The sequence below is a fragment of the Mobula hypostoma genome, chromosome 6 (genome assembly GCF_963921235.1).
Source record: "Mobula hypostoma chromosome 6, sMobHyp1.1, whole genome shotgun sequence".
NCBI classification, from domain to species: Eukaryota; Metazoa; Chordata; class Chondrichthyes; order Myliobatiformes; family Myliobatidae; genus Mobula; species Mobula hypostoma.
The window spans coordinates 91877405-91898959 of record NC_086102.1 but is presented as its reverse complement, the minus strand read 5'-3'; the positions used below and the strand labels follow the sequence as shown (position 1 = coordinate 91898959).

Genomic DNA, 21555 nt, shown 5'->3' with positions numbered 1-21555 from the left:
TGTTTGATGATGAAATTCAATAAAAATAAATTACAAAAAAAAATTTGAGAGGGATATATATTTAGAAAATTTGAGAGCGGTATGAGACAGGACAGGGAGAGGGACACACACACTTGGTTCCACTCCAATTTGCCGAATGGTGCCACAGGTCCACAGCAGAAGCCATCTCAATGGCTCTTCATTCAAACCTGGAACATATGGACAGCAAACATGCATGCATCAAGATGCTCTTTATTGACTACAGCTCCACATTAAACACCATTATCCCCTCAAAACTAATCAACAACATCCTCAATTTCCTCACCTGCAGACCCCAGTCAGTTCGGATTGGCAACATCTCTTCCACAATCTCCATCACCACAGGTGTACCCTGCTCTATTCGCTTTTTACATATGACTATGAAGCTAAGCACGGCCCCAATGCCATATTTAAGTTTGCTGACGACATCTTAAGGCCTAAGACAAAAGGGACAGAAGTAAGCCATTTGGTCCATCAAGTCTGCTCCTGCCATCTGATCACAGCTGATCCAGCTTTCTCTACCCCATTTTCCTGCCTTCTGCCCATAACTTTTCACTTGCTAACTTATCAAGAATCAGAATCTCATCAACCTCCACCCAATGACCTGGCCTTCACAGCCACCTGTGGCAATGAATTCCACAGATTCAGCACTCTCTGGCTAAAGAAATTCCTCATCTCTGTTCTAAATGGACGTCCCTCTATTCTGAGGTTATGCCCTCTAGTCCAAGAATCCCCCAGAATAGGAAATATTCTCTCCACATCTACCCTACCTAGGCCTTTCAACATTCAATAGGTTTCATTGAGATCCCCTCCACTTTTTTCTAAATTTCAGTGAGTACAGGCCCAGAATCATCAAATGCTCTTCATATGATAAGCCATTTATTCCTGAAATCATTTCCCTGAACCTCCTGTGAACACTCTCCAATGTTAGCACATCCTTTCTTAAAAACGGGCCCAAAACTGCTCACAATACTCCAGGTGAGGCCTCACTAGTGTCTTATACAGTCTCAGCATTACATCCTTGTTTTTATATTCTGATCCTCTCGAAATGAATGCTAACATTCCATTTGCCTTCCCCACCACTGACTCAACCTGCAAATTAACCTTTAGGGAATCCTGCACGAGGACTCCCAAATCCCTTTGCACCTTGGTTGTTCGAACTTTCTCTCAATTTAGAAATTAGTCTATGCTTCTGTTCCTTCTACCAAAGTGCATGACCATACACTTCCTGACAGTATTCTATCTGCTACTTCTTTGCCCATTCTCCTAATCTGTCCAAGTCCTTCTGCAGCCTCTCTGCTTCCTCAACACTACCTGTCATCCACAAATTTGACCACAAAGCCATCAATTCCGTCATCCAAATAATTGCCACACAATGTAAAAGGAATCAGTCCAAACACCAGTCCTTGTGGAATACCACTAGTCACTGGCAGCCAATCAGAAAAAGCTCCTTCAGTTTCCACTTTTTGCCTCCTGCAATCAGCCATGCTAGAATCTTTCCTGTAATACCATGGGCTCCTGTCTTGCTAAGCAGTCTCATGTGTGACACCTCATCAAGAACCTTCTGAAAGTCCAAGTACACAACATCCACCGATTCTCCTTTGTCTATCCTACTTATTTCCTCAAAGAATTCCAACAGATCTGTCAGACAAGCTTTTCACTCAAGGAAAACATGCTGACTTTGGACGGATACAAAATACTTATTCAGTTCATCCACCATTTCCTTGTCTCCCCAATTACTACCTTTCCAATGTCATTTTCCAGCAGTAGTATACTCTTGCCTCTCTTTTAATACATCTGGAAAAAAACCGTTGATATCCCCTTTGATATTACTAGCTGCCTTATCTTCATATTTCATCTTTTTCCTCCTTATGTTTTTTTTAGTTGCCTTATGTTGCTTTTTAAGAAGCTTCCCAATCCTCTTAATTCCCACTATTTTTTTCTCTATTTGTGCCCTCTCTTTTGCTGTCAGCCACAGCTGCATCAACCTGCCTTTAGAATACTATTACTTCTTTAGAATGCATCTATCCTGCACCTTCCGAATTGATCCCAGAAACTCCAGCCATTGCTATTCTGCTGCTGTCCCAGCCAGTGCTCTTTTCCAATCAATTTTGGCAAGCTTTCCATTTACGCTACTGTAATACTGATACATTTAACTTTCGCTTCTCCCTCTCAAATTGCAGGGTGAATTCTAATTATATTATGATCACTGCCTCCCAAGGGGTTCTTTATCTTAAGCTCCTTAATCAAATTGGGTTCATTACATAACCCTCAATCCAGAATAGCTGATCCCCTAGTGGGCTCAGAAACAAGCTGCTATAAAAAGCCATCTTATATTCATTCCACCAATTCTCTCTCGGGATCCAAAACCAGCACCAACCTGATTTTCCCAATCTACCCGCCGAATTGAAATCACTCATTACTATCCTAACTTTTCAGTGGCCTGTATATAACTCACATCATGGTCTTTTTAACCTTGCAGTTCCTTAACTCTACCCACAAGGATCCTACGTCTTCCAATCCTAAATCACCTCTAAGGATTTGATTTCATATTTTTTTTACCAATACAGCCACATCTCCTCCTCTGCCTACTTGCCTGTCCATATGATACAATGTGTACCCTTGGATGTTAAGCTCCGAACTATAATCTTCACGTGGGCACAACTCAGTGATGATCATCTACCTTATTCTGTGTACTGCATGCATTCAAATATAACACCTTTGAGTTTGTCACCATTAACTGCAACTCATCCCACTGACTGCAATTTTGCCTTATCATCTGCCTGTCCCTTACTGACAGTCTCACTACACAGTGCCTCTGCTTTTATACCTACTGCCCCATCCTCAGCCCTATCACTCAGTTTCCCACCTCCCTGCCAAATGCACTTAAACTCTCCCCAACAGTTTTAGCAAAGCTGCCTGCAAGGATATTGGTCCCCCTTAGGTTCAGGTGTAACCCATCCCTTTTGTACAAGTCATACCTTATCCAGAAGAGATCCCAATGATTCAGAAATCTGAAACCATGCCTCCCGCACCAGTTCCTCAGCCACAAATTCATCTGCTAAATCATCCTATTCTTATCCTCACTGGCACGTGGCACAGGCAGCAATCCAGAGATGACTACCCTGAAGGTTCTGCTTTTCAGCTTTCTATCTAGCTCCCTTAATTATCTCTTCAGAACCTCCTCCTTTCCCCTATGTCATTGATACCAATATCTACCAAGACTACTGACTGCTCACTCTCCCCCATAGAATGTCATGGACCTGATCCAAGATGTCCCCAACGCTGGCACTTGTGAGGCAACATACAATCCAGATGTCTCTATCGCATCTGCAGAATCCTGTGTCTGCTCCTCTAACCATGGAATCGTTATCATCACAGCAGTTTTCTTCTTCCCCACCCCCTTCCCTTCTGAGCCACAGCGCTTGACTCAGTCCCAGAGACCCATTTGCTGCAACTTCCCCCAGTAGATCATTCCCCACCCCTCACAGTATCCAAAGTGGTATTCTGAGGGAACAGCAATAGAGATATTCTGCACTGGCTGCCCATTTCCTTTCCCTCTCCCGACAGTCATCTTGGTACCAGCATCCTACAACTTACGTTAGCTACATCCCTGTAGCTCCTACCCATCACCTCTTTTCCCCCATATTAGGGGTGGAGACGAATCAGCTTATAGGAGGGAGATTGAAATTCTGGCTGAGTGGTGCCACAACAGCAAAACCAAGGAGCTGATTATTAACCAGGAGGAAACTAGGGGTCCCTGAGCCAGTCCTCATTGGGAAAATCAGAGGTGGAGAGGATAAGCAACTTAAAATTCTTCAGTGTTATCAGTTCAAAGGATCTGCCCCGGGTCACCTGTAAGTGCAATTACGAAGAAAGCATGGTAGCCCCTCTACTTCCTTAGAAGTTTATGAAGATTCAGCAATACATCTAAAACTTCGATAAATTTCTATAGGTATGGTGGAAAGTACATTGACTGGCTGTATCACAGCATGGTATGGAAACACAAATGCCTTTGAACAGAAAATCCTACAAAAAGTAGTGTACAAGACCCAGTCCATCATGGATAAAAACCCTCTCACGACTGAGCAGATCTACACAGATCATGTCGCTGGAAAGCAGCATCTGTCATCAGGGGCCTTCTCTGATCACCGCTACCATCAGGAAGGTGGTACAGGAGCCTCAGGACTCACACCAAACAGGCTCAGGAAGTTATTACCCCTGAATTATTAAGCTCTTGAAATAGAAGGCTAACCTTACTTGCTCCATCACTGAACTGTTCCCACACCTATGGGCTCACTTTCAAGGATTCTTCCATTTCATGTTCTCAATATTTATTGCTTATTGATTCTTTTAATTTTTCTTTGTATTTGTACAATTTGTTGTCTTTTGCACCTTGGTGGTCTGCCCTTTTGGTGCGGTCTTTCATAGCCTCTGTTATGGTTATTGGATTTACTGAGCATGCACGCAAGAAAATGACTATCAGTATGTGGCAACATACAGGTACTTCAATAATAAACGCAAACACGGGGAAATCTGCAGATGGTGCAAATTCAAGAATGTACTTCTTCCCACAGATGCTGCCTGGCCTGCTGCGTTCCACCAGCATTTTGTGTGTTGCTTTGATAATAAGTTTACTTTTAACTTAATAAAAGTCAGTTCAGAGCTGTGATAAGGTGGAAAGCGAAACTGGATTAATTCCAATGTGAGAATTACAGGAAAGGTGGGCACCAACAACCTGTTCAAGAAAACGATCGAGAAAAAAAATCAAGTTGGACACGGTGCAATAGTTTGCAAGAATACCGCAGGTCCGAGAGGCACACATTTTGCTGAAAAATAAACCGCAGATTGTAGCAAAACTTTAAAGAAGATGTGGGCGGATGGGGGGTGGGATGGAGAGAGGTGTTACAAAGAATAAATAAAGGAATGCAGTCGGCGCTAGTAAACGGTAGTGGGGGTAATGAAGATGTAATTGCAGTAACTGGAGAGGCAAATACTCCCTGCTGCGAAAAAGAAACGATGGAAGGAAGAGGGCGTCCCCCGGGCCAAGTCTGCAACGTGTCCGTTACCCAAAGAACAAATATACCTCGTCCCCGCTAATGAAGCTACCGTGTGCACGGCCACAACAGGGTGCGATCCCACACGATCCCTCTCTCTCTGACGGACAGAGCAGCGGTGAGGGTGGGGGTGACAGAAGCCCCGCGGGCCGCCCCCCGACCGTTAACATTCAAACCCTCGCGCACTCGCGCGCGCCCCGCCGCGGCAGGAGGCGCGCCACCGCCTCTGACACTCACTCTTGGCTTTGCTGAGATGCAGCGAATGGTCGGAGCCGGGCACTCGGAAAGCCTCCCCTGGATAGACATGGCCCCCGGCGTAGTGGTGGCAGCTCTGCTGGCTTTCCGAAGTAACGCCGTGCGCCAGAACCACGGCGACAAGCGAACAAAGGACGGCGCGACCATGCCGAAGCTTCGCAGGCTCCATAACTCAAGTGCCACGCATGCGCTGAACCTTTCACCCCCCCAGCCCCCCATGGGAAGGCGGGGCACAAGGAGGCCGTTTAACCCTCTCGGCTCCGTGCAGGAGAATAGGGGTTAAAACCCTTGCTGCAAATTGTCAGCGCGTCCAAAATTTCGCTGCCTGCATTCCACCTCTCACTATTTCATAGTTACACATCAAACCAAAGTCTCTCCACCATCAACTACGCACACCTAATGGGTTTCCTCTCAACTATCTGAAACTCAGTGGCTACTTTACGAGGTATCTCAAAGTGGCCGCTCATGTTCGCGGTCTCCTGCTGCTGTAGCCCAAACGGCGTAGATGTGTTGTGCATTCAGAGAGGTTCTTCTGCAGACCACTGTTATAACGTGTACAGTAATTATTTGAGTTACTGTTGCCTTCCTGTCAGCTTGAAATTGCCTGGTCATTCTCATCTGACCTCGCTCATTAACACGGTGTTTTCGCCCACAGAAGTGCCGCTACAGGATTTATTTTTTGTTTTGTTTTGCACCGTTCTCTGGAAACTCTCAGGAGATCTCAAGGAGTTTCTGAGATACTCATCCCGTCTGACACCAACAATCATTCTACGGTCAATGACACTCATCATATTTCTTTCCATTATGATGTTTGGTCTGAACAACAGCTGAATCTCTTCCCCTGCTCTAGTACTGTTAATGGCAGTTAGCAAACCAACACAAGGTACATTACCGCCATCTACTGAGCATCATTCACCCACACTAAATACTTTTCTTCCAGAAAGTCTTCCCCCACTGTCCCTTTCACAGTTGTGTCACTAAAACTCCATATACATAGTACGAGCTAAAGATCCCCTAACCATTAGCTTTTCATTGTAAGGTTTTAAAAAGTCAAAAGAAAAAGAAAGATATGTTAGCAACCCTTCTCTATTAGCTAACAAACTTATAGCATTCAATTGTAAAAAAAAGGAAAAAGAAAACGGCATTAACACCCTTCTTTGAAGTCTGAATATTTACCCATTCTTGTAAAGCATCGTTAATAACTTATTTTATCTATAGATTTCTTCTGCAGCTTTTAATATTTTATTTTTTTTCTGTCTTTTTGTTTGTGCTGTACAGTTGACCACATCTGATATGAAAGTAACGTATTTTATTTTATCAATACTAAACAAACCCTTTGTTATAAAATCATGCTCCTTACACACTGACTTAAATCTATCTGTATTCTGGATATAATAGGTCTCATTGCTTCCAGAGGAGCCTCTGCTCATTTCTATCCAAACACGCTGCACTTGCACAGCTGTCTTACATCAGGGCACCTTGCATTAGCAGAGCTATGTTCCCCTCTACAATTGAAACATTTTACTCCTACACACAGCTGTTACATAGCCAAACCTCTGGGCACTGAAAACATTTCAGAGAGGGCAGCACATATCATTTCAGAGAGGGCAGAGACATGACTCCAGGGTGACCAGGGATGGGAGCTCAATGTTCAGGGATATTCAATATTCAGGAGGGATAGACATTAAGGAAGGGGAGGTGGGGTGGCGTTGCTGGTTAAAGAGATTAACGCAATAGAAAGGAAGGACATAAGCCGGGAAGATGTGGAATCGATATGGGTAGAGCTGCGTAACACTAAGGGGCAGAAGACGCTGGTGGGAGTTGTGTACAGGCCACCTAACAGTAGTAGTGAGTTCTGAGATGGTATTAAACAGGAAATTAGAAATGTGTGCAATAAAGGAACAGCAGTTATAATGGGTGACTTCAATCTACATGTAGATTGGGTGAACCAAATTGGTAAAGGTGCTGAGGAAGAGGATTTCTTGGAATGAATGCGGGATGGTTTTTTGAACCAACATGTCGAGGAACCAACTAGAGAGCAGGCTATTCTGGACTGGGTTTTGAGCAATGAGGAAGGATTAATTAGCGGTCTTGTCGTGAGAGGCCCCTTGGGTAAGAGTGACCATAATATGGTGGAATTCTTCATTAAGATGGAGAGTGACATAGTTAATTCAGAAACAAAGGTTCTGAACTTAAAGAGGGGTAACTTTGAAGGTATGAGATGTAAATTAGCTAAGATAGACTGGCAAATGTCACTTAAAGGATTGACGGTGGATATGCAATGGCAAGCATTTAAAGGTTGCATGGATGAACTACAACAATTGTTCATCCCAGTTTGGCAAAAGAATAAATCAAGGAAGGTAGTGCACCTGTGGCTGACAAGAGAAATTAGGGATAGTATCAATTCCAAAGAAGAAGCATACAAATTAGCCAGAGAAAGTGGCTCATCTGAGGACTGGGAGAAATTCAGAGTTCAGCAGAGGAGGACAAAGGGCTTAATTAGGAAGGGGAAAAAAGAATATGAGAGAAAACTGGCAGGGAACATAAAAACGGACTGTAAAAGCTTTTATAGATATGTAAAAAGGAAAAGACTGGTAAAGACAAATGTAGGTCCCCTGCAGACAGAAACAGGTGAATTGATTATGGGGAGCAAGGACATGGCAGTCCAATTGAATAATTACTTTGGTTCTGTCTTCACTAAGGAGGACATAAATAACCTTCCAGAAATAGTAGGGGACAGAGGGTCCAGTGAGACGGAGGAACTGAGTGAAATACATGTTAGTAGGGAAGTGGTGTTAGGTAAATTGAAGGGATTGAAGGCAGATAAATCCCCAGGGCCAGGTGGTCTGCATCCTAGAGTGCTTAAGGAAGTAGCCCAAGAAATAGTGGATGCATTGGTGATAATTTTTCAAAACTTGTTAGATTCTGGACTAGTTCCTGAGGATTGGAGGGTGGCTAATGTAACCCCACTTTTTAAAAAAGGAGGGAGAGAGAAACCGGGGAATTATAGACCGGTTAGCCTAACATCGGTGGTGGGGAAACTGCTGGAGTCAGTTATCAAGGATGTAATAACAGCACATTTGGAAAGCGGTGAAATCATCGGACAAAGTCAGCATGGATTTGTGAAAGGAAAATCATGTCTGACGAATCTCACAGAATTTTTTGAGGATGTAACTAGTAGAGTGGATAGGGGAGAACCAGTGGATGTGGTATATTTGGATTTTCAAAAGTGCTTTTGACAAGGTCCCACACAGGAGATTAGTGTGCAAACTTAAAGCACACGGTATTGGGGGTAAGGTATTGGTGTGGGTGAAGAATTGGTTAGCAGACAGGAAGCAAAGAGTGGGAATAAACGGGACCTTTTCAGAATGGCAGGCGGTGACTAGTGGGGTACCGCAAGGCTCAGTGCTGGGACCCCAGTTGTTTACAATATATATTAATGACTTGGATGAGGGAATTGAATGCAGCATCTCCAAGTTTGCGGATGACACGAAGCTGGGTGGCAGTGTTAGCTGTGAGGAGGATGCTAAGAGGATACAGGGTGACTTGGATAGGTTGGGTGAGTGGGCAAATTCATGGCAGATGCAATTTAATGTGGATAAATGTGAAGTTATCCACTTTGGTGGCAAAAATAGGAAAACAGATTATTATCTGAATGGTGGCTGATTAGGAAAAGGGGAGGTGCAACGAGACCTGGGTGTCATTATACACCAGTCATTGAAAGCGGGCATGCAGGTACAGCAGGCGGTGAAAAAGGCGAATGGTATGCTGGCATTTATAGCGAGAGGATTCGAGTACAGGAGCAGGGAGGTACTACTGCAGTTGTACAAGGCCTTGGTGAGACCACACCTGGAGTATTGTGTGCAGTTTTGGTCCCCTAATCTGAGGAAAGACATCCTTGCCATAGAGGGAGTACAAAGAAGGTTCACCAGATTGATTCCTGGGATGGCAGGACTTTCATATGAAGAAAGACTGGATGAACTGGGCTTGTACTCATTGGAATTTAGAAGATTGAGGGGGGATCTGATTGAAACGTATAAAATCCTAAAGGGATTAGACAGGCTAGATGCAAGAATATTGTTCCCGATGTTGGGGAAGTCCAGAACAAGGGGTCACAGTTTGAGGATAAAGGGGAAGCCTTTTAGGACCGAGATTAGGAAAGACTTCTTCACACAGAGAGTGGTGAATCTGTGGAATTCTCTGCCACAGGAAACAGTTGAGGCCAGTTCATTGGCTATATTTAAGAGGGAGTTAGATATGGCCCTTGTGGCTATGGGGGTCAGGGGGTATGGAGGGAAGGCTGGGGCGGGGTTCTGAGTTGGATGATCAGCCATGATCATAATAAATGGCGGTGCAGGCTCGAAGGGCCGAATGGCCTACTCCTGCACCTATTTTCTATGTTTCTATATAACTCTTATAACCTAATTAATCCTGTCTGGCAGCTTCTTTCCATCAAATTTAATAAACACCAATAAGCTATCTATTCTTACTCCACCACAAAACCCTTTTAAATGTTTGAAGTCTACAACTTTTTCCCCAACTAAATTATTTTTAACCAGGCCCATGAATATATCTAAAGGCACTCCTGCGGTTATGCCCCAAAGCCACTGTCGTTTAATATAATTCCCTGGTATTACTTTTCTTCCTCCCACAGCATTTAACCTTAAAGCTTTTTCACATCGCTTACCATCCTTATAAAACACTAAGTGTGTCCCATCTCTTCAAGGTCTTGCACCCACAATATCTCCTAATGCTTTTTGAAAGCCTTAGTTAATCTAATCGCATTGATATCAAAAACAGGCCCATATTCAAAACTCAATGTCTTAAACTCTTCCTTCCTTCATGTATTTAAATCCTGCCTACTGCCTTCATCTGTGGATGATAAGTCACTGCAATCCTCAATTCAGCAATTTTTCTTTGTTTCCCAGAAACCTTCCTCCATGCAACTTCTATCAGCCAATACGATATCATAAGGGGCATAGACAAGATCAATAGCCATCATCTTTTCCCCAGAGCTGGAAAGTCCAAAATTACAGGGTATAGATATAAAGTTCCCACTATCTATTAAATGCTCCCAATGGTGTGCGCCTCAAACAGCCTCTGACAACCAAGTCCAGCTCCTGGCCTTCACATCTGGCTTAGCTACTGAGCTTGGTGGAACCATTTCTACTGACAGGAGAAGGAGCAAAGGTGCACTACTGGTGCCTTAAAACCAGTCGCTTCGGGCAGATGGGGCTCATCAGCTGTGGTTGGCAGCTCATCTAGGAGAAGGAAAACTCTGATCTCAAACCTCCGCTGCCTTGTGGCTGTATCCACTAATAGGGAAGGCTGTGGGAATAAACCCCGAGGGAAAATCCGGAGCCAGCCACAGTCCTACATTGAGTTCAATGCTGACTGGCAACTCCTGCAACACTGTTGGTACCAAACTATGTCGGTCTCTACTGTTCCTTTAGGTTCATTGGATGTGTGGAAATGGAGAGCTTGCTATGTGGGCAACAGCTGGCTCTCCATTTCGTACTGCCCAGGCTTGTGTATCTAGACATCCAGGACACAACATCCATGGTCAGCTTTAACTGACAGATGCCTCAGAGGTGTAAAGTGAGAGGGGAATATTTAAAAAGGGGGAACTTCTTCCACAGAGAGGGTGGTGAGTACTGTATATGGAACAAACTGCCAGAAGTGGTAAAGATGGGTACAATTATGACATATAAAAGGCATTTGGACAGTAACATGGATAAGAAAGGCTTAGAGGGATATTAAGATTCAGATTTATCATATGTACATACATTGAAACATACAGTAAAATGCAACATTTGTGTCTGGGGACAGCCTGCAAGTGATTGCCACACATTCCAGCACCAATGGTAAAACAACAATAACACCAACAGCAATAAAACAAAACAACAACTGCAAGACAAACCCCTTTCTCACATTCTCACCCACTCGTGCAGACAATCCTCCAACCCCCAGGACAGGCTGCCTCGAGTCTTTGGCCCTAGACTCATACACATCAGGCCTCCAATCTCCAGTCCCTGGTCAAGACTCCAACTTCAGGACACACCACAGACTCACCAAAATTGGTCTTCTATCTTTGGCTACATCCTCCAGTATCAACCCTAAGCTTCACCAATCACAGAACTTTGAACTTCAGGCCTCAATCTCCCGACTCTATCTGACCTTTGATCCCAGGACTTGCCGACTTGGTGGGGATTGTTGGGGGGTGGGGGTCACTAGCCTTCAGCTTCAGGGCCTGCTGACCACAGGAACTGGTCTTCATCCTCAGTGCCTGCCAATCTGACCCCTGGGGTCACAGACCTTCAACTGCGGGGTGCTCCAACCACATTGCCCCGACCTCTAACTCCCCTTCATCCTTGTCCTTAAGCCCCATAACACCCACCCCCATCTCCAAAAACAATTAATTCAGAGCAATTATGTCAACGGACATCACAGATTGGAGCCATCTTGAGCCGGAACCAGTGCTTCTTATATGGGTTAAATGGGGGGGCAAATGGCACTAGTTCAGTCAGGCAATTTGGTCAACGCAGATGAGTTCTGTCCCTAGGGCTGATTCTATGTGATATGACACAATGACTCTTTGATTCTATGTGCTTCCGACAAAGGCAACGAGCTGAGATCACAGCTTACACATTATCATGTAGCAGATATGAGATGATTCATAGTTATACAGCACAGAAAACAAGCCCTTCAGCCCAGCTCATTCATGCCAACTGAGATCTCTGTCTAACTTATTCCCATCTGCCTGTGCTTGGCCCATATTTGCCTAAAGCCTTTTCTATTCATTTAACTGTCTAAAGGTCTTTTAAACATTGTTACAGTGTCTGTGTCTATGACTTCATTGAGTAGTTCATTCCAAGTTAGAATTGGAACTGGTTTATTATTGTCATATGTATTGAGATATAGTGACGAGCTTGACATACAGAGGTTGTACAAGGTAAAGCACTGACAGAATGCAGAATGAAAGGTAATGGCTGCAGAGAAAGAGCAGTGCAAGTGAATAATAAGATGCAAGATCTTAACAAGGGTTGGTTGTGAGATCAGGAGTCCATCTTATATTAGAGAACCATTTTATAGTTTTGTAACAGTGAACAGTGTCCTTCAGCCTGGTGGTATGTGATTTCAGGCATTTGGATCCTCTGCTGACTGGAGGAGGGGAGCACCCTCTATATGAAAAGTTTTCCTTCATGTACCTTTTAATCTTTCCCTTTTCACCTTAAATTTATGCCTCTAGTTTTAGACTCCCCTACCATGTGACATTGCACCTTATCTATACTCATGACTTTATATCAGTACAATGAAATACATGATAAATAAATAAAGAGAAATAAAGAGACCGTCCTGACGAAGGGTCTCAGCCTGAAATGTCGACTGTACCTCTTCCTAGAGATGCTGCCTGGCCCGCTGCGTTCACCAGCAACTTTTATGTGTGTTGCTTGAAATTCCAGCATCTGCAGATTTCCTCGTGCTTGCAAAGAGAATAAAAACTGGGTTATATTAAGTATATGTACATCTATTAAATATTTAAGTTAAAATAAAGCAGAAATAAAAAGCAGTGATGTGCTGTTAATGGGGTCAATGGCCATTTAGAAATCAGATGGTAGCGGGGAAGAAGCTGTTTCTGAAACACAGTGTGTGTCTTCAGGGTTCTATACCTCCTTCTCAATGGTAATGAGAAGATAGCATGTCCTGGGTGGTGGGGATCCTTAATGATAGACACCACCTTCCAAAGGTAACACTCCTTGAAGATGTCTTGGACACTACAGAGGCTGGTACCAATGACTGAACTGACTAATTTTACAAGTTTCTGCAACTTACTTTGATCTTGTGCAATAGCACCATACAAGATGGTGATGCAGCCAGTCAGAATGCTCTCCACAGTATATTTGTAGAAGTTTGACTGTTTTAGCTGACAAACCAAATCTCCTCAAACCTCTAATGAAATATAGCCACTATATTGCCTTCATCGATATGTTGTGTCCGGGTTGGGTCCTCAGAGATATTGACACCCAGGAACTTGAAATTGTTCACTCTCTCCACTTGTGATCCCTCTGTGAGGATTGGTTTGTGTTCCCTCATCTTACTCTTTCTAAAGTCCACAATCAACTTTGATCTTGTTGATATTGTGCAAGGTTGTTGCTGCAACACCACTCAACTAACTGGTATATCTCGCTCCTGTATGCCCTTTCACCACCATCTAAAATGGTTGTATCCTCAAGAAATTTATAGATGGCATTTGAGCTATGCCTAGCCACACAGTCATGGGTGTATAGAGAGTAGAGCAGTGGGCTAAGCACACATCCCTGTGATGAGCCAGTGTTGTTTGTCAGTGAGGTGGAGATGTTGTTTCCAATCCACTCAGATTGTGGTCTTCTGGTTAGGAAGTTGAAGATCTAGTTGCAGAAGGAAGTACAGAGGCTTAGATTGTGCAGCTTTGCAATCAGGACTGTAGGAATGATGGTGTTAAATGCTGAGCTGTATTCAATAAACAACATCCTGACATAGGTATCTGCATTCTCCAGGTACTCCAAGGCTGCATAGAGAGCCACTGAGATTGCATCTCCTGTAGACCTATTAAGGAAAAGGCAAATTGCAGCAGGTCCAGGTCCTTCCTGAGACAGGTTTTCATCCTAGTCATGACCAACCACTCAAAGCATTTCATCACTGTAGATGAAAGTGTTACTGGACGATAGTCATTAAGGCAGCTAAGACTGCTCTTCTTGGGCACTGGTAATGTTGCCCTTTTGAAGCAGGTGGGAATTTCTGACTGTAGCAATGAAAGATTAAAAATGTCTTTGAATACCCCCACTAGTTTGTTGGCACAGGTTTTCAGAGCCCTACCAGGCTCTGCCACCATGTGAGGGTTCATCATCTTGAAAGGCAGCCTGACATCAGCCTCCGAGACAGAGATCACAGGGTTATTGGATGCTACAGGATCCTCGTAGCTGTGGCTTTACTCTCCCTTTCAAAGCAAGCATAAAAGCATTGAGATCATCTGATAGAGAAGCATCATTGTCATTCACAATGTTGGGTTTCACTTTGTAGGAAGTAATATGGACATGCATCCGATGTCACCTCTGACCTCACTCGGAATTGTTTCTTAGTTCTTGAAATAGTCCTCTGCAAGTCAGACCTGGTTTTCTTATATGGACCTGGGTCACCAGACTTAAATGCCACTGATTGAAGCCCTCAGCAAACGACAGACCTCCTGGTTGATCCACAGCCTTTGGTTTGGGAATGTACAGTAAGTTTTTGTGGGCACACACTCATCCACACAGGTTTTAATGCAGTTAGTGACAGCTGAGGCATGCTCTTCCAGACTCAGAGATGAATCCCTGACTACAGTCCAGGTCACCGATTCAAAACAGTCCTGTAAGAACTCCTGTGCCTCCCTGGTCCATACCTTCTTGGTCCTCGCAGGTGGTGCTGCAGTCTTCAGTCTCTGCCTATACTCAGAGAGTGGAAGTACAGCTAGGTGATCAGACTTTCCGAAGTGAGAGTGTGGAATGGCACAGTGGGCATTCTTGTTGGTGGTGTAACAGTGGGCCAGTGTGTTGTTTCCTCTGGTATTACAGGTGGTTTGTTGATGATAATAATTTGGTGACTTTTTCAAGCTGACCTGGTTAAAATTCCCCAAAATGACAGGGAAGGCATCAGGATATGCTGTTTCCTGCCTGTTGATTATATCGCTCAGATAATCTAGAACCTGTTTGACACTGGCCTGAGGTGGAATGTACACCACAACCAAAATCTCACACAGCAAGCAAAATGGCCGGCACTTAATTGCAAAGTATTCCAGGTCTTGTAAGCAATATTGAGACATCACCGACACATTAGTACACCATGTGGAGTTGATCATGAAGCATACATTCTGCACCCTTTTCATCTTAATGACATCATTCCTTGCACTGGGTGACCAGAACAGTACACAATACAATACTGGGGTTTTGGTTTCACCAACACCCTACACACACTCAGCAACCTGGCCACTGATGGCAAGTGTGCCAAGTACCTTCTTTGCCACTCTCTTTACCTGTATCACAGAGCTAAAAAAACTTTCTAGCAACACATACAAAATGCTGGAGGAACTCAGCAGGCCAGGCAGCACATCTGGCCAACATTTTGGGTTGAGACTCGACCCAAAACGTCAACCGTACTCTTTTCCACAGATGCTGCCTGGCCTGCTGAGTTCCTCCAGCATTTTGTGTGTGTTACTTGGAGTTCCAGCTCTTGTTTGTGATATGACTTTCTAGGTTTTGCTGTTCAGCAACACTCTTCAGAGCCCTCTCATACACTAAATCCTGCCCTGCTTTAACTGACCAAAATGTAACACCTGACATTTCTCTGCGTTAAATTCCATCTGCTATTCCTTCGTCCATTTCCCAACTTCATCTAGATCGCACTGTAATTTGGGGTAACCTTCTTCACCGTTCACTGCACTACTAGTCTCGGAGTTATCCTGCAAACTTACTAACCATATAAATAACATTCCCATCCAAATCGTTAATATAAATGACAAACAACAGCACCAATTCCCGTAGCACACCACTGGTCACAGGTTCCCAGTCTGATGAACCATCCACTAGAGGTCTGTCTCCTCGAACCAAACCAAACCAATTCTGCACACATGCTCGTTATGTTCTGTTGTACAGTATCCCTTCAAACTGTGCTGCTGCTACAAAAAGCTAATACTCATAGCATTTTTACCACAGGTATAAATGTCATGAACCCTTCGGACCAGCGAGGAGCGCCAGGCAGTGGCTGGTCTCGACACCTGAAAATCGTTTATTAGAGTTGTTGGAATGACTGCTTTTATCAATAAGCTGTCGCTGCGTTTTCCGTGACGCTCGTTATATGAATACGTTTTCCTTGCGCTTCTCGTTCTTAAATGATTAGTTTTTGATTCCGGCCTGCACGGGTTTCCTGTTCTGTTTAAGGTTATTCTGACCAGCGTTGTGTACTCAAGTCCCGAGTAAATGAGCTTTTAGCTTGATTATTTCTTGTATCATTCTCTGTCTTTAATTTTTACTACTGAGTCCCGAGTTTATTCCGCACCTGGGTCTGTTCTTCCGAAGATCGTTACGACAGGACTCATCCAGGCAGGGACCCGCGGAGATTGATCCGGTTCGCCCGTCATTGGACAGACCGCTAGGCGGTATGAGTAGTTTCTGCAGGAGAATTCTGGTGAACGACATTCACGGGCCTCGGGGATAAACTCTCATTTCGCGCATTCGCCTGTGCGTCCTGCTGCGTCTTCCAAGAACTACCGTGGAGAGTCAATAAACCTGCCGGCCCTGGAATGAGACAATGAGGTCTCCGAGACTCGTCACGGGTTTTAAATCGATGTCTGATTACAATCTGAAAAGTTCTCCTGGGACAGGAGTAAAATGGCTTATACACCTTCCCTCCTCTCGGGCAGAGTGCCCTTTCATAGGCAACGACTTTCTGGGAGAAGGACACTCCATTAGAAACAGAAAACCTACAGCACAATACAGGCCCTTCGGCCCACAAAGCTGTGCCGAATATGGCCCTATCTCCGAACTACCTATGCTTTACCCATAGCCCTCTATTTTTCTAAACTCCATGTACCTATCCAGGAGTCTCTTAAAAGACCCTATTGTATCCACCTCTTCCACCGCCGCCGGCAGCCCATTCCACGCACTCACCAATCTCTGCGTGGAAAAACTAACCCCTGACATCTCCTCTAAACAATCCAGATGTGTGCAGATGTAATTGTGAAGCATTACATATAGGAAGTAGAAATATTAGATCTAAGTATACAATGGGGGTCTGGGATTAAAAAATGCACTGTATGAGAAGGATTTGGGCATTCTGGTAGACTCATCACTATCAACATCCAAACCATGCATGGAAGCATCAAGAAGGCTAATAGAATATGTAATACACTCAGTGCAGTTCAAGTTAAGGCATGTTCTTCTTAAGCTGTATAATGCACTTGTAAGGCCACACTTTGAATACTGTGTACAATTGTGGTCTCTGTGTTGTGTGAGGGATGTGAAGGCACTGGAGAGAGTCCACTGAAGGGAGACTAGACTCATTCCAGCTCTGCAGGGTATGAGTTATGAAGAAAGATTGAAAGAATTAAATCTTTTAGTCTACGCAGATGTAGAATGGAGAGACAGTATTCAAAATCATCAAGGGTATAAGTAAGATGGAATACAGCTGCTACAAAATTAATCCAACATCAAGAACACAGGACCATGGGTGGAGACTGCTTAAAAGGGAGATTTCAGATTAACATTAGGAAGCATTTCTCTACACAGCAAGTTGTGGACAAATGGAACAAACTACCTTGGGTGTGAAGTTGAGAGTAGTACCTTAGAGACTTTCAAATCTCAGCTCAGTTATTTCAACACACTATGTGAATAGGAATTTGGCAAACTTTGAAGGGCCAAATGACCAGTTCTTGTCAAAAACTTTCTAATGTTTTCCACAGATACGGTTTGACTTGGAATTCTTCAAGTATTTTGTAAAGAACAAATGCCACCAATGACACATTGCAAAACATTAGACACAACATAGCAGAAGATCTATTTTGAAAGGATTAAGCCAGATGTCTACAACATGAGTTATCAGACAATGCTCTTTCATTTTTATTCAACAAATAATCTCGCAAAACTCTTGACTAAATGTTGTCTGTCAGTGACATAATTTGCAGGCAAAGGACTAGGTTTCACAAGAGTACTGATATCGACTTCCATCTCTTCATTCCCTTTCCTAACCTTTTGAATGCTATCAAGCTGCCTGCCTGGTGGTCAAGCACATGATGTCTGACGAATTAGAGATTAACTCAGCTCAAAATTAATACTGTTAGGTTTCCTTCACAACTTTACGCACCACTGACTCTCTACCTCCCTCCCTGGTCACACTCGTCTCATTGCACAATTATACTGTACACGTCCCGATCAAGACCAGATTCAATTATCCAAAACTGTCACTTACTACCACAAATAAAAACTCATTTAAGCCTGCTACACATATCCTGTAATGCACCCTACACTGAGTTAGGCTGGTGCCCTACCCTCAAGCATTTAACTAAAATTCCCCATTTTAGTCCATTAACTTAACACAACCCACTTCTTCCAGTCATCTATATGCTGACTTCTAATTACTGCCAAATCAATCATCTTAGCAATGATGCCAGTTCAGCTTTTAGATACATTATCTACTTTCTTGGAACTGCTTTCTAAACAATTTTGAACTTCTTCACCCCTTCAATAACATTACCAATTTCTCCAACCAGGATTTTATCCACATTACCAACAGGTATTTTTGAGGCATGTTGATTTTAAAAAAATCACAAAATACTGATCCAACTTAAAATTTATAGATTTGAAAGTATAAAAAAATTACTGCAAAACAATCAAATTAACCTACACCATGAAAGTATTAAATATTTAAAGCTTTGCGGATACTTGGATTCTCAAATTTCACTATGAACTGGTAAAAAGTATATTCCTCTATGAATGATTACCTAAGTGTATGCCCTTGGTCCTCCAAATACACACCATAATCCTTTGCAATCTGGTGTGTAAGATCGGAGAGGAGTGGGATCTTCATTGGTCCTAGTCCACCTTGTTTTCTTGGTGTATTTATCCTGTAAACAGCAAAAGTATTTCCTCGAGTTACATACTGAAGAAGTGTTCCTTTATTACAGGGGTTCCCAACCTTTTTTATGCCATGGACCCTACCATTAACTGAGGTGTCGGTGGACCCCATGTTGGAAAACCCTGCCCAACCTATTTTTACTTGCAATTCATTAAATAAGTATTGACAATAAAAGAAAGATTCAAGTATGGATGGAGAACGAAAGTGACATTTTTACACTATTTGTAGAATAGAACAGAGAACATAGAAAACCTAGAGCACAATACAGGCCCTTTGGCCCACAAAGCAGTGCCGAACATGTCCTTACCCTAGAACTACCTAGGCTTGCACACAGCCCTCTATTTTTTTTTAAGCTTCATGTACCTATCCAGGAGTCTCTTAAAAGATCCTATCATTTCCACCTCCACCACCGCTGGCAGCCATTCCATGCACTCACCACTCTCGGCGTAAAAAAAGCTAACCCCTGACATCTTCTCTGTACCTACCTCCAAGCACCTTAAAACTATGCCCTCTCATGCTAGTCATTTCAGCCCTGGGAAAAAGCCTCTGACTATCCACATGATCAATGCCTCTCATTACATTGTACACCTCATCTTCCATTGCTCCAAAGAAAAAAGGCCGAGTTCACCCAACCTATTCTCATAAGGCATGCTCCCCAATCCAGGCAACATCCTTGTAAATCTCCTCTGCACCCTTTCTATGGTTTCCACGTCCTTCTTGTAGTGAGGCGACCAGAATTGAGCACAGTACTCCAAGTGGGGTCTGACCACAGTCCTATATAGCTGCAACATTACCTCTCAGCTCTTAAACTCAATCCACGATTGATGAAGGCCAATGCACCTTATGCCTTCTTAACCACAGTAGTAGGTTTGAGTGTCCTGTGGACTCAGACCTCAAGATCCCTCTGATTGTCCACACTGCCAAGAGTCTTACCATTAATACTATATCCTGCCATCATATTTGACCTACCAAAAGGAACCACCTCACTGGGTTGAACTCCATCTGCCACTTCTCAGCCCAGTTTTTCATTCTATCAATGTCCTGCTGTGACCTCTGACAGCCCTCCCCCACACTGTCCACAACACCCCCAACCTTTGTGTCATCAGCAAATTTACTAACCCATCCCTCCACTTCCTCATCTAGGTCATTTATAAAAATCACAAAGAGTAGGGGTCCCAGAACAGATCCCTGAGGCACACCACTGGTCACTGACCTCCATGCAGAATATGACCCATCTACAACCACTCTTTGCTTTCTCTAAGCAAGCCAGTTCTGGATCCACAAAGCAATATCCCCTTGGATCACATGCCTCCTTACTTTCTTGATAAGCCTCACATAGGATACTTTATCAAATGCCTTGCAAAATCCATATACGCTACATCTATGGCTCTACCTTCATCAATGTGTTTAGTCACTTCCTCAAAAAATTCGATCAGGCTCATAAGGCACGACCTGCCTTTGACAAAGCCGTGCTGACTATTCATAATCATATTATGCCTCTCCAAATGTGCATAAATCCTCCATCTTCTCCATCATCTTACCACTGAAGTAAGACTCACTGGCCTACAATTTCCTGGGCTATCCCTACTCCCTTTCTTGAATAAGGGAACAACATCTGCAACCCTCCAATCCTCCGGAAAAGCTCCAGCACATCCTCCTTCTTAATAACTACATTCTCAAGCTTTTCAGTCCAGTGCAAGTCATCCCTACAATCGCCAAGATCCTTTTCCATAGTGAATACTGAAGCAAGGTATTCATTAAGTACCTTCGCTATATCCTCCAGTTCCATACACACTTTTCCACTGTCACACTTGATTGGTCCTATTCTGTCACGTCTTATCCTCTTGCTCTTCACATACTTGTAGAATGCCTTGGGGTTTTCCTTAATCCTGTCCGCCAAGGCCTTCTCATGGCCCCTTCTGGCTCTTCTAATTTCATTCTTAAACTCCTTCCTATTAGCCTTATAATCTTCTAGATTCATATAATTACCTAGATTTTTGAACCTTTTGTAAGCTCTTTTTTTCTTCTTGACTAGATTTACAACAGCCTTTGTGCACCATGGATCTTGTACCCTACCATCCTTTCCCTGTCTCATTGGAACGTACTTACTCAGAACCCCACGCAAATATCCCCTGAATATTTGCCACATTTCTTCGGTGCATTTCCCTGAGAACATCTGTTTCCAATTTATGCTTCCAAGTTCCTCCCTGATAGCCTCATAGTTCCCCTTACTCCAATTAAACATTTCCCGAACTTGTCTGTTCCTATCCCTCTCCAATGCTATGGTAAAGGAGATAGAATTGTGGTCACTATCTCCAAAATGCTCTCCCACTGGTAGACCTGACACCTGACCAGGTTCATTTCCCAATACCAGATCAAGTACAGCCTCTCCTCTTGTAGGCTTATCTACATATTGTGTCAAGAAACCTTCCTGAACACACCTAACAAACATCCCTGCATCTAAACCCCTCACTCTAGGGAGATGTCATGGTTCGGCCTGTGAAGTCCGCATTCCAGTTCACGGTCCGGTCAGTGGACTCAGGACTCCGGATCTTCCAGCTGTCCCTTGATTGAGTTAATC

The 21555-nt window shown here is 43.6% G+C and overlaps 1 protein-coding gene across 2 annotated transcripts in view; it reads right to left on the bottom strand.

Moving 5' to 3' along the window:
• The window catches only part of prdx4 (peroxiredoxin 4), a 55389-nt gene extending 38844 nt beyond the window's left edge, over positions 1-16545 (bottom strand). Inside the window, exon 1 of one of the 2 annotated variants that reach the window (XM_063051199.1) lies at positions 16401-16545. In XM_063051199.1, coding sequence (XP_062907269.1) covers positions 16401-16482 — 82 coding nt within the window. In that variant the 5' untranslated portion in view covers positions 16483-16545. Of the gene's footprint in view, positions 1-5312; positions 5531-16400 lie in introns of those variants that run through there. The other variant, XM_063051198.1, reaches the window with a different exon arrangement.
• Positions 16546-21555: the final 5010 nt, after the last annotated feature.